Source organism: Abrus precatorius, unplaced genomic scaffold, assembly GCF_003935025.1.
Source record: "Abrus precatorius isolate BTA unplaced genomic scaffold, Abrus_2018 Scaffold7, whole genome shotgun sequence".
NCBI lineage: Eukaryota > Viridiplantae > Streptophyta > Magnoliopsida > Fabales > Fabaceae > Abrus > Abrus precatorius.
In genome coordinates this window covers 23,953,428-23,966,723 of record NW_020874417.1, presented here as the reverse complement: position 1 = coordinate 23,966,723, position 13,296 = coordinate 23,953,428, and the positions used below count along the sequence as shown (strand labels likewise).

General features: G+C 33.9%; 1 protein-coding gene across 3 annotated transcripts in view; it reads left to right on the top strand.

The window, feature by feature from the left end:
* Nucleotides 1-12,948, top strand: part of LOC113871051 (protein MON2 homolog) — a 32,767-nt gene extending 19,819 nt beyond the window's left edge. For 2 of the 3 annotated variants that reach the window (XM_027507754.1, XM_027507752.1), the window contains exons 29-44: nucleotides 735-793; nucleotides 1,059-1,198; nucleotides 1,287-1,456; nucleotides 2,148-2,276; nucleotides 2,370-2,455; nucleotides 3,762-3,877; nucleotides 3,965-4,077; nucleotides 4,258-4,381; nucleotides 4,559-4,680; nucleotides 6,019-6,187; nucleotides 6,283-6,499; nucleotides 7,779-8,100; nucleotides 9,928-10,067; nucleotides 10,680-10,801; nucleotides 10,897-11,104; nucleotides 12,069-12,948. In XM_027507754.1, the coding sequence (XP_027363555.1) occupies nucleotides 735-793; nucleotides 1,059-1,198; nucleotides 1,287-1,456; nucleotides 2,148-2,276; nucleotides 2,370-2,455; nucleotides 3,762-3,877; nucleotides 3,965-4,077; nucleotides 4,258-4,381; nucleotides 4,559-4,680; nucleotides 6,019-6,187; nucleotides 6,283-6,499; nucleotides 7,779-8,100; nucleotides 9,928-10,067; nucleotides 10,680-10,801; nucleotides 10,897-11,104; nucleotides 12,069-12,174 (2,343 nt within the window). In that variant the 3' untranslated portion in view covers nucleotides 12,175-12,948. The remainder of the gene's footprint in view (nucleotides 1-734; nucleotides 794-1,058; nucleotides 1,199-1,286; nucleotides 1,457-2,147; nucleotides 2,277-2,369; nucleotides 2,456-3,761; nucleotides 3,878-3,964; nucleotides 4,078-4,257; nucleotides 4,382-4,558; nucleotides 4,681-6,018; nucleotides 6,188-6,282; nucleotides 6,500-7,778; nucleotides 8,101-9,927; nucleotides 10,068-10,679; nucleotides 10,802-10,896; nucleotides 11,105-12,068) is intronic. The other variant, XM_027507753.1, reaches the window with a different exon arrangement.
* Nucleotides 12,949-13,296: the final 348 nt, after the last annotated feature.

Sequence of the window (13,296 nt, the reverse complement as noted above, 5' to 3'; positions counted from 1 at the left end):
AAAGGAATTAGTCCAATAGTTTTTTAGATTAAATTAGACTTAAATATGTTTTCAGTCTTCATATTTCAACAAATATTTTATTTTAGTTTCTTCAATTTGGTGTTTTTTTTTTTTTTTGGTTTTTACTTTTTCATGAATTTTTGTTTTTAATCCTTATTGCTGACTTGATTTACTAAGATATTGCCAAATGTCAGTTTTTGGTTGATCATGCAGTTGGAGGGACTAAATACTTTGCTAAAATAGGGGAGGGGGGGGATTGTTTCAAGGGACTAAAACAAAAAAAAAAAAAAAAAAAAAAAAGAACACTAAAATTAAGGATTAAAAACATGAGTAAGCCATTAAATTATTGAAACCTTTGTTCCCTCTATTTTCCTAATTTTTGCATACCTTTTTTCTGTTTTCTAAACATACACATGCCTTCTCAGACTTTTCCCTTTTCTTCACAAACTTTTCTGAAAGCTCTATTCCTTTTACATAATTCCTTTTTCACTTATGAATTTATTCCATAACTCCCTTGTTGGTTTAATTTCTTGTTCATGTCCGTTTCTTGAATCTCATTTTTTATGCTTCATGAATCACGCTTATTTCAAGTTTTCTGAAATCTCTTGCTTGCATGGGTTGATTTATTTTCACATTTGAACTAAATAATTCTTATGCTCCCAATTCTTTTTTATTTTTTTTAGTATTATAAGATTATCATATACGCTAATTTTCCTGTTTTTGTTTCTTTCTAGAACCTAAGAATGATAATGAATGATGGACTATCCACTTTACCTTCAGACTGCCTTCAAGTGTGAGATCTCCAGTTCCTCATTACCAATGTGTATACTGCATACATGCATATATATGGTTTCTTTTGTTTTCTGACTCTTTATTGGGCTGCAATCCTGAGAAAAATAATAGTTTTGAGTTTCTTCTTGAATTTAGTATATTTATGTTATTAATACTTACTGACATGCATGTATGCACATGCCTCTGCACACAAACATGCACACACATTAGCTGCTAGATGGGCTACTTCTGTTGTCTTATGTGTATTATTATTACATATATTACAGGTGTGTGGATGTGACTGGAGCATACAGTGCTCAGAAGACAGAGTTGAACATAAGCTTGACAGCAGTTGGACTCCTGTGGACTATGACTGATTTCATTGCAAAGGGCCTTCTCATTGGACCTTTTGAAGCAAAGGAGACAGGTTCATATTATGTTGTCAAGCCATCTGTTTGTAGACTATCATTATTCTGAAATTATACCAAGTCTTATATAATGGTTCTACCTTTCAGGTGTTGGTTCCATAGTGAAGCACATAGACAGCGAAAAGATGGAGGATCAAACACATATTTCTAATAATGTGAGAGACCAGGCTTCTTCTGTACATGATGTTGATTTTGAGAAGCTTCTATTCTCTATTTTCTCATTACTTCAAAACCTAGGGGCAGATGAGAGACCAGAGGTACAGTCAATAAATTCAATCTTGCTTTACTCTCTAATTTTACTCTTTTTTCCCCTCCTTTCCTGGCTTTCTACCAGAATGACATCATGAAAGACACTCTATGTGTAAAGATAGATTGCCTTGCTACCAGCTTGCAATTTAACAATCGTGTCATTAATTGTACCTGTTATGTGCATGCAAATCTCTCTCTCTCTCTCTCTTATGGACTCCTTTTTAATTTTTATTGCTATCACACATTTTAAATTTCAATACACTTTGAAAGTTCATATGAATAGTATCTATTGATTAACATTAGTTGAAGGTTTGTCATTAGCAGTTTATAGAGGTGAGAAACTGAATGATTTTTTTTCTCCTTTGGTTTATGTGCCTGTTGGATGTTTCTTTATAGATACCAATCTAACAATCTGAAAAGCTTAAGTATTGGGTGAAAGCACATGATAGGTTTGATATTTAACACGTCCTCTGGCATAAGAGCTATTTGGACTTAAAGCGTGGAAATGTACTATCCTATCTTACCTTATGTTTCACTTATATTTAGAAGAATGAGCAAGAAGGACTAAACCCTAGACCACTTGGCCGTGAAGGCTCTAATGCCATGTCATGTATCTACTACCCCAGAAGCTTAAGCTATTGGATGAAACTATTGCTGCTAAATGTGAAAGCTTACAGGCACTAAAGTTTCATTATGCAGGTGAGGAATTCTTCTGTCAGGACACTTTTCCAAACTTTAGGAACTCATGGGCAAAAGCTTTCAAAGAGCATGTGGGAAGATTGTCTTTGGAACTATGTATTTCCCACATTGGATCGTGCTTCTCATATGGTAAGCTGAAACTATTGGCAGTTGAAATATAAGAGCTTATTTTCAATTTTCAGCAGAAGCTGATGTACTTTGGAATTGATATTTGATAAGTAGGCTGCTACTTCATCGAAAGATGAATGGCAAGGGAAAGAACTTGGAACTCGAGGAGGAAAAGCAGTTCACATGCTCATACATCACAGGTATTTGAAATTGACAGACTTTGTTTTACTTATTTTGTTTATTTGTAGCCTCAGTGATACATTTGTTTGAGAGGATGTGGAGAATGAAAGGTAGAGACAAAAGTAAGGAAAAAAAAATTCACTGAAAAGAATCTGGAAATGTCCCTAGAATCTTAAACTGGTATTTTCTATACTACACATCTTTTCTTCCATAATGAAATTGAAAGAAAAAAATTATGCCAATGATAACATCAAAATTGACAAAATTATGACGCCTGTACCATTTAGTTTGGGCACACTAAAACTACTTATTTTCTTAATCCCACAACACTTCCCTAAAGTTCCCTAAATTGATTTCAGCTTCTTTTGAATAAACCAAACCTGACGTTGAAGACTTAAACTCTGCCAAGAAACAAAGAATCATGACTTGAAATTTAACAAGTTCAATCATCTACTTGCAATAACTCATGCAACTCCAGTAATGACAACGTGTTAGGAGCTTCAAGAAAAAACTAGCAACAAATTAACAAACTCAGCAAAGAACTTTTACAGAGATCAATGAATGTGAGTTACTCTCGGGTGAGGGTAACGAACTATAAAGGCTAGGGCTCTAACCTAACTATATCCTTTCTTTCTTTATTCAACAAGCTTGATAGATCACAGCTTGGAGTGAAATCTGATACAGAGTACAGACCTGTACAGAAAACAGCAAAATGGCAGGCAAAATACTGAAAGAGAGAACAAGTATTTGTATTATTTGATTGGAAAAGGGAAATTACAGAGCAAAAAGTATTCAAATGCCAAAAAGATGCCCTCCCGAATTCTCTCTTACTAGTATGTAACCACAAGCACACTCCTTGCCCGTAACTAACTATGTGCCAGCTCAACAACGTGCATATTCTTCTTTCTCTCATGGAAATACACTTTACATAACTTAGGTCTACCAACCTCATCTTGGACCAAAGTTTCCCTCGGCCCATCTTCATCTTGGGCCCTATCAAAATCAATCAACAATGGATCATGTTAAATCTCAAGCAAGACAAGATATAATCTGATTTTTCGATCCACAAAACTGACACAAACTGAGGTGGTTGGTAAAATGACTCAGATAACATGTTGAGGTATAGGGAGAATGAAAAGATGGAGTGAAAATTATGATTGAAAAAATCCAAAACATTGTGCATAACACTCACCCCTATACCTGCGTTTATGTTGATACTATGACTGCATACACCTTTCACTATAGGTGCACTGTGGGTAACTTAATTAATCTCATAACACTTCCTTAATCATTTGATATATGCTTACATTCTAATGAATTTTGCAGTCGTAACACAGCTCAGAAGCAGTGGGATGAAACTCTTATGCTTGTTTTTGGTGGAATAGCACGCATATTACGGTTGTTCTTTCCCTTTTTCACAAGCTTAAGTAACTTCTGGTCTGGTGGGTTCATTATTAAAAGTTGGTGTATTTAGTTTTTTCATTTGGTGTGATTTATAAGTAGTTCTGATTTAATTTGATTGCTCATAGGCTGGGAATCATTGCTTCAATTTGTTGAGAATAGCATTTTAAATGGCAGTAAAGAGGTAGCACTTGCAGCAATAAGCTGTTTGCAGACAACTGTTAACTCCCATTCGTCAAAGGTAGGGATAATGATCTGAGTTAGAGCTGATATTCTGTTTATAGATGAATAGGCAGCTGAATTCATTCTGGACCATCGTTGACACTAGCCATATTGGCTTCTATTAACTAACATAAGAATCAAGAAAGCAGAACTAGTTGAAATATACTAATTTAAGTACTGACAGATGTTTGTGAATTAGGGAAACATGCCAATGCCTTACCTTGTTTCAGTGATTGATGTTTATGAGCTTGTTCTGAGAAAGCCACCCAGTTACAGTGGCAGTGCAGCTGACAAGGTGAAGCAGGAGATTTTGCATGGTCTTGGTAATATATTGATTTTCGTTTTATTAATTAAGATTTTATTTTTCAGTATACAATACTCATGGATTAATAGTTGTTCCGTTTGGTTTCTTTTTGCACCATAGGCCCATAGTCAAGTTAGCTTCAGATGGTGTTATTCAAATAATACTGATGTTACTTAATATGTTGATCATCTATCAGGAGAGCTTTATGTGCAGGCTCAAGGATTGTTCAATGATGTTGTATACAAACAGTTTATAGCAATCATAGATTTGGCTGTGAAGCAAGCCATGCTTACAAATGATAACTTTGAAATGGAATTTGTGAGTCCATTTTCTAATAACATTATTTCTAAATTGTTTTTTCTTATTCTCTTGTAAGTTGGAACTGTTATTCTTATGTTCATCAGCTTTTCCCCTAATGCCAGGAAATACAAAGCAAATATTCTATATATAACACAAATGAAGACATTATATCAATCTGCAAAACATTACAATTAACAAATGTACTTTACAGAATAGATGTTAATTATTGGTTAGCAACATTGTGTTTTTTGCTTAGAATTTAGAAATGTATTTTTAATCCATTAACCAAATGGTTGTTATTGTTAACCAATAGTTATCTCATTGGTGATCAGGTGTAGGTCAGGTAGAAAGAAACAATTAACAAATTCTAATGTTTATCTGGGAAGTTGAACAGGGCATGCTTCTTCATGATGCATGAGAGAGTATGCAAAATTATTTGGAAGTTATAATTTGTTAAATAGTGAAAAGGAGTCTGGACATTAGCTAGCAAATGCAGGACAAGGATGGAATGCTACTTAAATTTTTTGAATATTAATGGTTAATTTTCTGATTGCTACTTAATTACATGTGTGAGAATTTCTAGAAGCGTATTTAAGGACTTGCTAATAGGAATAAGTTTACATCAATGCTATGCTTTGGGCTGTTACTTGTTTAATATAGACTTAGATATGCTTACAAGTAACATTACAAAAGATTATCCCTCGGTGCGTGCTCTTTGTAGATAATATAATGTTGGTTGAGGATTTGAAAGAAGAGGTTAATGTGAAACTTAAGTTATATATGGAGACTTTAGAATGTAAGGGTTTTTGCTTGAGTAGAAGTAGGACAAAATATATGTATTGTAAGTTTAGCAAAAAACAAGAAAATAAAATTGGAGATAATATTATACCATAGTATTGGTTTATATTAACATAGCTGCAGAGGTAGTTGTCATAAAATCACTTCAGGCATTCTTTGAAGTATCCCCATGCATTCTTCACTTTATTATTTAGTTCATTACACAGTGGAAGAAAAAGAAAAAAAATCAATATATGGTCTACACCAACAATCATACTAGGAAAAATTCCCCAAGTTTTATTGAATTGCCATAATGTTAGCTTATGTCTCATCCCAAGTGACTTCTTTGTACTCTTGTATTACAAAATCATTTCATATCTCAAAACTTTCTTTGCTTTTAAAGAAAATGTTGTTGACCAACTATCCAAAAAGCTTAAGCTGTTTGGCAAAAGCACATGAATGACTTTACATCTAACAAGAAACCTGCACTGTAATTCACAGAACCTATTTAGTTGTTGTAGTAGAATTGTTATTTTTAAGTAGAAATTTTCTTATGAATGCAATGTTTCTTTTTTCTAGGGTAATGTCCCACCTGTGCTAAGGACTGTACTGGAAATCTTACCACTGTTACATCCAGCAAAGCACATTTCTTCTATGTGGCCTGTTCTTCTGCGAGAACTGCTGCAGTATCTTCCTAGACAGAATTCTCATTTACAGAATGAGGATGGTAAAATAGATCAAGCAAGAGGTTCTGACTTTATTTTAGTTATTGATATCTGGTTTTACCTGTGCTATTTTTCAGTTTTTCCTTTAAGAAGTGAAAATATATACTCGTGTTTGCAGATTCTGAGGTGAACTACGAAGCACCTAATGGCACTACTCCAATATCACCCAATAAAATAGCAGCATCTCCAGGTTCTGGATCAACTGCAGCCATAACAATCATTCCTAGTTATATGTTTGCTGAAAAGCTAGTTCCTGTACTGGTAGATCTTTTCTTGCAGGCACCTGCAGTTGAAAAGTATAATATATACCCTGAAATTATTCAAAGCTTCGGAAGGTAGTAATTGCTCTTAATTTCATTTGTTTTTGCTACTCACTTGCACGGGGTAGGACTGTAGGACAGGATAACTAGCTTAAGGGTTGGAGAGTCCTTTTTAAAATTTGTAGTTGGAAAGGTTTGTTTACTGCAGCCAGGAAAATGCCGAGATTGCATTTCCATGGAGAGAGGATTAGAGAGATTTTAGTTTTCTATAGCTACAAACATCAAGATTTGGAAAGGTTTTAAACAGAAACAAGAGAAAAGAAAAATGTCCTGTCATGTCATGCTTAAGGTGAATGCTACTTTTGTGAGTCTCTGGAAGCTTTATTCATAGCAATGGCTCCTCATTTTATCCTTTGCTGAGAAATGGCTCCTTTCTTTTTGCGAAGCCGAAGATGCGTAGTCATGGGATATCTTCTCCTTTATGTCTCTCTTTTTCTTTATCACATATTTATTTTGCATAACACTTCAATTTCTCTAGATGTTTACTCAAGGATCACTTTCCTGATCTTATTTCTTTTGAAACCTTAATGATTGAGAGACTTCTAGTGTCTTTGCTGGGCACTCTAGATAGTTTCTCTCTTTTGAACACCAGAGGTTGGACTTAAGATATCAAGCCAGGCCTCATAAGTATCAACCCAAAATTGGACAGCCAAGTTACCAATGCTTTTCCTCCGCTGATTGTGGCTTTTTGAGTGCTGGACCTATTGTGAAAGTTTGGGAGATTACTTTTTGCACCATTCATTTTTGCTAGTTGTGCCACCCCTTTTTTGTTCTTGCAGAATTTACATTTTGGAAGTTTGTTTAATACATTCTAGAAGTGATTTTAAAAGACTTGCAGAATTTAATTTCTGTATGCCAGTACATGTTCAAATCTTATTATAGTTTCCATCGCCTTCAGAGAGAGAAAAAGACTTTTGGGTTCTTTATTTACTTAACTCATCTATTTTGAATTTAAAGCAAAGAAGAAATGAACAAAAAAAGTAAGTTGATAATCATAATTCAAAATAAAATTATGAAAGATTTCATTTTGTTGAGGGTGAGAGAGGAAAAGGAGAAATAGATTCCAATTCACTCACCAACAACCTCTGAAGCCAGCTTCTCCTAAAGCTAAATCTTTAAGAGTTGGAATTGACAGCTGTAAATATTTTACCATTTGATCAGATTTTTTTATGCCCTTAAAAATACCACACTAAGGGATTGAAGATATTTACCTTGTAGATATCTGTGTAATATCCTCCATTTTGTCTATAGATTTATGAGTATTGTTCAATAATACTGTTATGTTACTTTTCAGGTGTATGACAACAAGAAGAGACAATCCAGATAGTGCACTTTGGAGGTTAGCCGTTGAAGCATTCAACCGTGTTCTTGTTGACTACAACACCAAATTAACCAATGGAGGTTCAGATTTGAGCATTAGTAAACCTGTTAGAACACGTATATGGAAAGAAATTGCAGATGTTTATGAAATATTCCTTGTTGGGTATTGTGGACGAGCTCTTCCTTCAAATTCTCTCTCAGCAATTGTTCTAGAGGCTGACGAGTCCCTTGAGATATCAATCTTAAACATTCTTGGTGACACAATCCTTAAGTTGCCAATTGACACTCCTACAGATGTAAGTTTTTTCCCAATAATATTGTCAACTATAGTTGGTACTCCATGAAGTTGTTATGATGCACATCCAATGTATTACTGGTAGGGTATTAAAGAAATATGGGCTTGGCTTATGTGTGCATTATATGGTGACAAGGCTGATCAGTCTGCGAGCTGTGTGTAGAAAACAATTTTTTTTTTATTTACCTGGTCAGTGTTAAGGGATGTTTTGTTTGCTATCATATTCTCCTGGGAATACGTAAGATACTTTGGCATTAAAGATCCCAAAATGAATACTTTGATATTTAACCATACATAGAACTAGAAACAGAAAAGATCTACACTGTCAATAGTTTTCAAGTTACTGTTAGAACTCCTGTCAAGGTGTGCATCGGAAGGTTGATAAGAGAGGATGAGGGAACCAACCCACCTATGCAATGGTTGTGGTGGTAAAGATGAAATTCCCTTACAAGAATAACAGAATGCCAACATGGGCAGGGTGGGGGGGGAGGGAAGCCTGGGGAAGGTAGTTATCAGTCAGGTAAGGGGGATAAAATATGAAATTGGGAACCATAGGGAGGTGTCCAATCACTGAATGAGGATTAGGGAGGTTACAGATCTCTTGAATGACTGGTGGAATCTTTTCTTTTTCTGTTTGGATGAATTCAGAGGACTACTAACTATTTTAAGGAGCTAATCCTATTGTTCCATAAATAAATGTCAGTTTCTCTCAGCTTCCTATACGCATATCCTCAAAACAAATATGGAAACTTCTTACTTTTGGTTATATCTTATGTAGTGATAGTTATATGTACAGACATCCATACGTATAGATCTGAACAACCTTTGAATAATACAAATCAGAAAGTTTTAATATTTTATTCAATATAAAGTTAATTTCATGTCATCAATGATAATGTGTTAAGTATTAACACTTGAAGAATTTTATCCAAGTACTTAATTGCTAACATTTCTATGTTAAATTATGCTTATGATTTGGAATGTGATTTAAAGAAATTTGGAGTAAATTTTTTAATCATCATCCATAAAGCTACAAACGATGTATTGAAATAAATTGATAGAGGTTCCTACCACAATGAAAAAAATATAAGTGCTTAAAACTATAAAAACTAAGCTTTTTTTAATCCTTGCAAAGTTTGACTCTGCAAATCTACAATGAATTGTGATATTTTGGCATGTGGTACTGCTTCCTATTCTGCTGTATCACTATTCTGGAGAAACTAATATAAATTATTTATTTAATATTAAAAGTTCTTAAATTTTGTTTATTGGAGTTAGCTCTATTACTGAATGATGGTCCACCTGTTCTTGTCCATGACTTGTGAGTAATAGTTAATTTGGTTATTGATAATATATTTCTTGCCACTGAAGTTACTTGCTTAGTTTGCTGCAAAAGGAAAAGCACCTGAATGGACATTTTTTTAGCTTTTCTTTCATTTCAGATTGTGTAGTTGAGTGAAGGTGCCAGCTTGAGGTTTCAGAGCAATATTTTACTTCTCCTTTGTAGTACTGTGTGTTGAAATTAAGGGTTTTAAGGATTAAGGGAGGAAATTGAGACAACAGAGATTTTGAATAATATTCTTGAGTATTGTGATGTTATATATGTGATACAAAACATAAAGCAAGAACTCTTATTTATACTAATACTAGACTCTTATTCCTAATTAAATAAGGAAACAAATTGTGAAATATAAGGAGATTTGGAAACCAAGGAAAGAAGGAACTAATCCAAAGAGATAATGTAAAGATACCCTTAAATCTTCTGTAAGATATAATTAAGATGTTTCTGGATACTTTTCATATGTTCTAACAATGTGGATATTCTCAGATTTTGCAGCGACTGGTCTCCACATTGGACCGTTGTGCATCACGCACATGCTCATTACCTGTTGAGACTGTAGAGCTTATGCCTCCTCACTGCAGCAGATTTTCCTTAACTTGTTTACAGAAGTTATTTTCTTTGAGCAGGTGACATCATTTGAAGGCTTATTTAATTTAATTCATATTAGTAAATTTTCAATTTCTAACATTTGGGTATATAGTATCTTTTACTTGATGCCAATTAACTTTTGGGAAGCCCTCAATTAAATTGTCCTCTATTTGATGGTGTAGATGTCATGGATTCTCCTAGTATTATACCTTTATTGTGCAATTTTGTGCACAATTGCTTTCTCTGGAATTTTTTTCCTTATGAATTTATGATTTATGTAGTTTCACAGAAGAAAAATATTCTGAATTTCATGCTTGTTCTTTTGGTATAATTTAGGTACCTGATTAGTAACTCCTACTATATCATTGTAATTTTGAGTAGCACTAATATAGGGACCTGATGAGAGGCATTATTCAATTCCCAAAATTTCCTTTGATGAGATCTGATCAATTCACCCTATAGGACTATGCAATCAATACCGGACTTCCCCGTGCTTTTTATACTCATTGTTAATTTTAACCAGCTTTGATCTCAAGACCTTATTTCCTACCCTGTTTTCTTTTTTAGTTTTCACTATATATATATATATATATATGTATATATATATTATCTTGAATCTATGTTTACTAATTTTTATATAATGTTGTCAGTTATTCTAATGAAGTCAATTGGAATATGACAAGATCTGAAGTCAGCAAAATCTCAATTACAGTGCTTATGACCAGATGTGAATACATTTTGAGCAGGTTTCTGACCGATGAAAATGGCTTAGGTGTGCTTCATTTTTTATGACAGATAATCAACATCCATAATGTTCATCTCATCTCCCACTATTTGTCCTGCTTAACTATTTTCTTTGTCCTGCAGGTGACTATCCATTACCAAAAGCTAGACTTGAAGAAATTATTTATGTTCTCCAAGAACTGGCACGTCTTGTCATTCATCCAGATGCAGCATCCATTCTCCCTTTACACCCATTGTTGAGAACTGGCCTAGCAGAGGACAAGGAGAAGCATGACAACCGTCCCCATCTGTTTGTGCTATTACCTTCCTTTTGCGAGCTTGTTACATCAAGGTAAAATAAATATAAATTTGAATGACCATGCTTTATATTTGGCATGCACCCAATAGAATCTTTTTGCTAGTGGATGCAAGTGGGTTGGGTAGGGATTGGAAAATGAAATGTGATAGAAACTTGGTATCTTTATTAGAAAAAGTGGGAAAAGAACTCTATAATTCATAAAACAGAATACACACTACAGAACTTTGAGGGTCTACACCTCCCAATGCCAAAAGGACCTACTTTCCTCTCACAAATCACATAACATTGCTGTCATAATATAAATTTGTTCTCTCTTATTTTTGGAAAAATAAGAAGCTTAAATTTGAAAGAGAGCTGCTAAGAGGATGCTGGATAAGATATTCTCTGGGAACTGTAATAGACAGTCCAAAACACTAATAATAAAGCATGAAAAAGAATATATCCACTAGAAAAGTGCTAGCCAATAACTTTGACAAACAGATGACGGAAATCCCTGAAGATGTCATTACTCATTAGCTTTAACCCCGTGAGGAGGCCAAGATACAAGTCTGTCTAACAAGAGTCTAAAGTCACAAAACCACTGAAACAGGCTTTTGAAAACTCTAGTATTATGCTCCTACCAAATACACCAAATGTAAACAAAAGGTGCACTGTTCTCTCTCTTGCTTTTTTTTCTTCCCATCCATGTCTTTCACAAAATCTTATAAGGTAGTCGAGCAATCTCAAAACTTCCCCCTAAATAGCAAAAGCTAGTTCAAAAGATGCGCAGCCACTTCACAATGTAAAGGAAATGCCTGCTAGAAATTGAACACTGGCAACACCACAAAATATCAAAAGACATAGCATAGTTTGGCCTACTTTCTAGAAATAAAGTCTATTTCAAAAACAGTTTCTGTTTTTAAAATCAAAATCAAAATGCTCTTAGTTTTCTTTTCTTTTTAATCTTGTGTTTATTTCTTCCTTTTCTGTTTCTAAATTTTGTTCTTTTGTTGGACAGAGAATTAAGAATACGGGAGCTAGTGCAAGTACTGCTTCGATTAGTCACCAAAGATTTGTCTCTGGAAAAGCTCAGCTTAGCGAGTGAAAAGAATACTTCTAGATAAGCCCATTCTTAAAGTCGTTTACTTAAAATTTCCAAGCTTATATACTAAGCTTTTTACCTTTTACCCTTGTCTAGGATTGTATATTTTTTTTCTTCTGTAGACTAGAACCACATATATAGGAGGTTTGCCCAGTCCTCTTCTTATTGGCTGTCATAAATTATAGCCTACCATACTTTCTCAACTCCATCAGCCACGTGCCCATGATTGGCCTACCGCAAGTTGTTACTTCAGATCAGTTTTCCATTGTCCATTTTTGAACTATTCTCTATTCCAACTCAAACACAACTTGTTTGGGACCAAACTAGGAGAACCATAAATTTGGGAATACAGCACCTGAGAGAATTGTGTGTGGTTTATACAACCGGATATTCTAAAGGCAGGAACAGCGAAGGGAGAGGAAGGAAACTTTTAAAATGATCCTAGTGAGAGCATCTATCTGCTGCTTGCCTTGCCAATTTTGTTGTACCCAATCATAGTGTGAAGTATGAGTCTGACGTTGAGCGCAGGCCTCTATTTTATGTTTTGTTTCTTAACACTAACCTTTCTTGCTCAGTTAAATGGTCAATGATATGTATAATATCTGATTGATTTGAGACCAAGAAACTATGGGCGGTTGTTACTGAGAAAATTATTGTATGATACCTCTTGATGCTAGTGCCTTTTAGCCACATTTTTGTTTTCAAAGTTGTTTGTAAAACTATACTTGATATCCAAACAATCACATTTAAGCTATGAATATGATGGTCATCTTTTGGAGAATAATATTCATTCTTTACAATATGTTAATAGAGCCGAAAGATTAAAAGTATTAGGGAAATCGTAAGTATAAGCTTTTTACATCCTCGTTTTATTTTTATTTATACAGTCATTGCTATAAATCTACAGAGCAATTACACAATAATAATAAACTAATCAGATATTCGGATGGTTAATTTATAGGGGTATGTTTGAGGATTTAGTTTTGAAGGAAAAAGGTTGGGGAGGGTAAAATTTTTATTTTTAATAAATGCTTTTTCAATTTGACAATTTTTAAATAAAATGATAGATTACTTTAAATTTAACGAGACAATTATTTATTTATTTTTTAAAATGTTATATAACTCTTAGTTTAAAATAAAATGT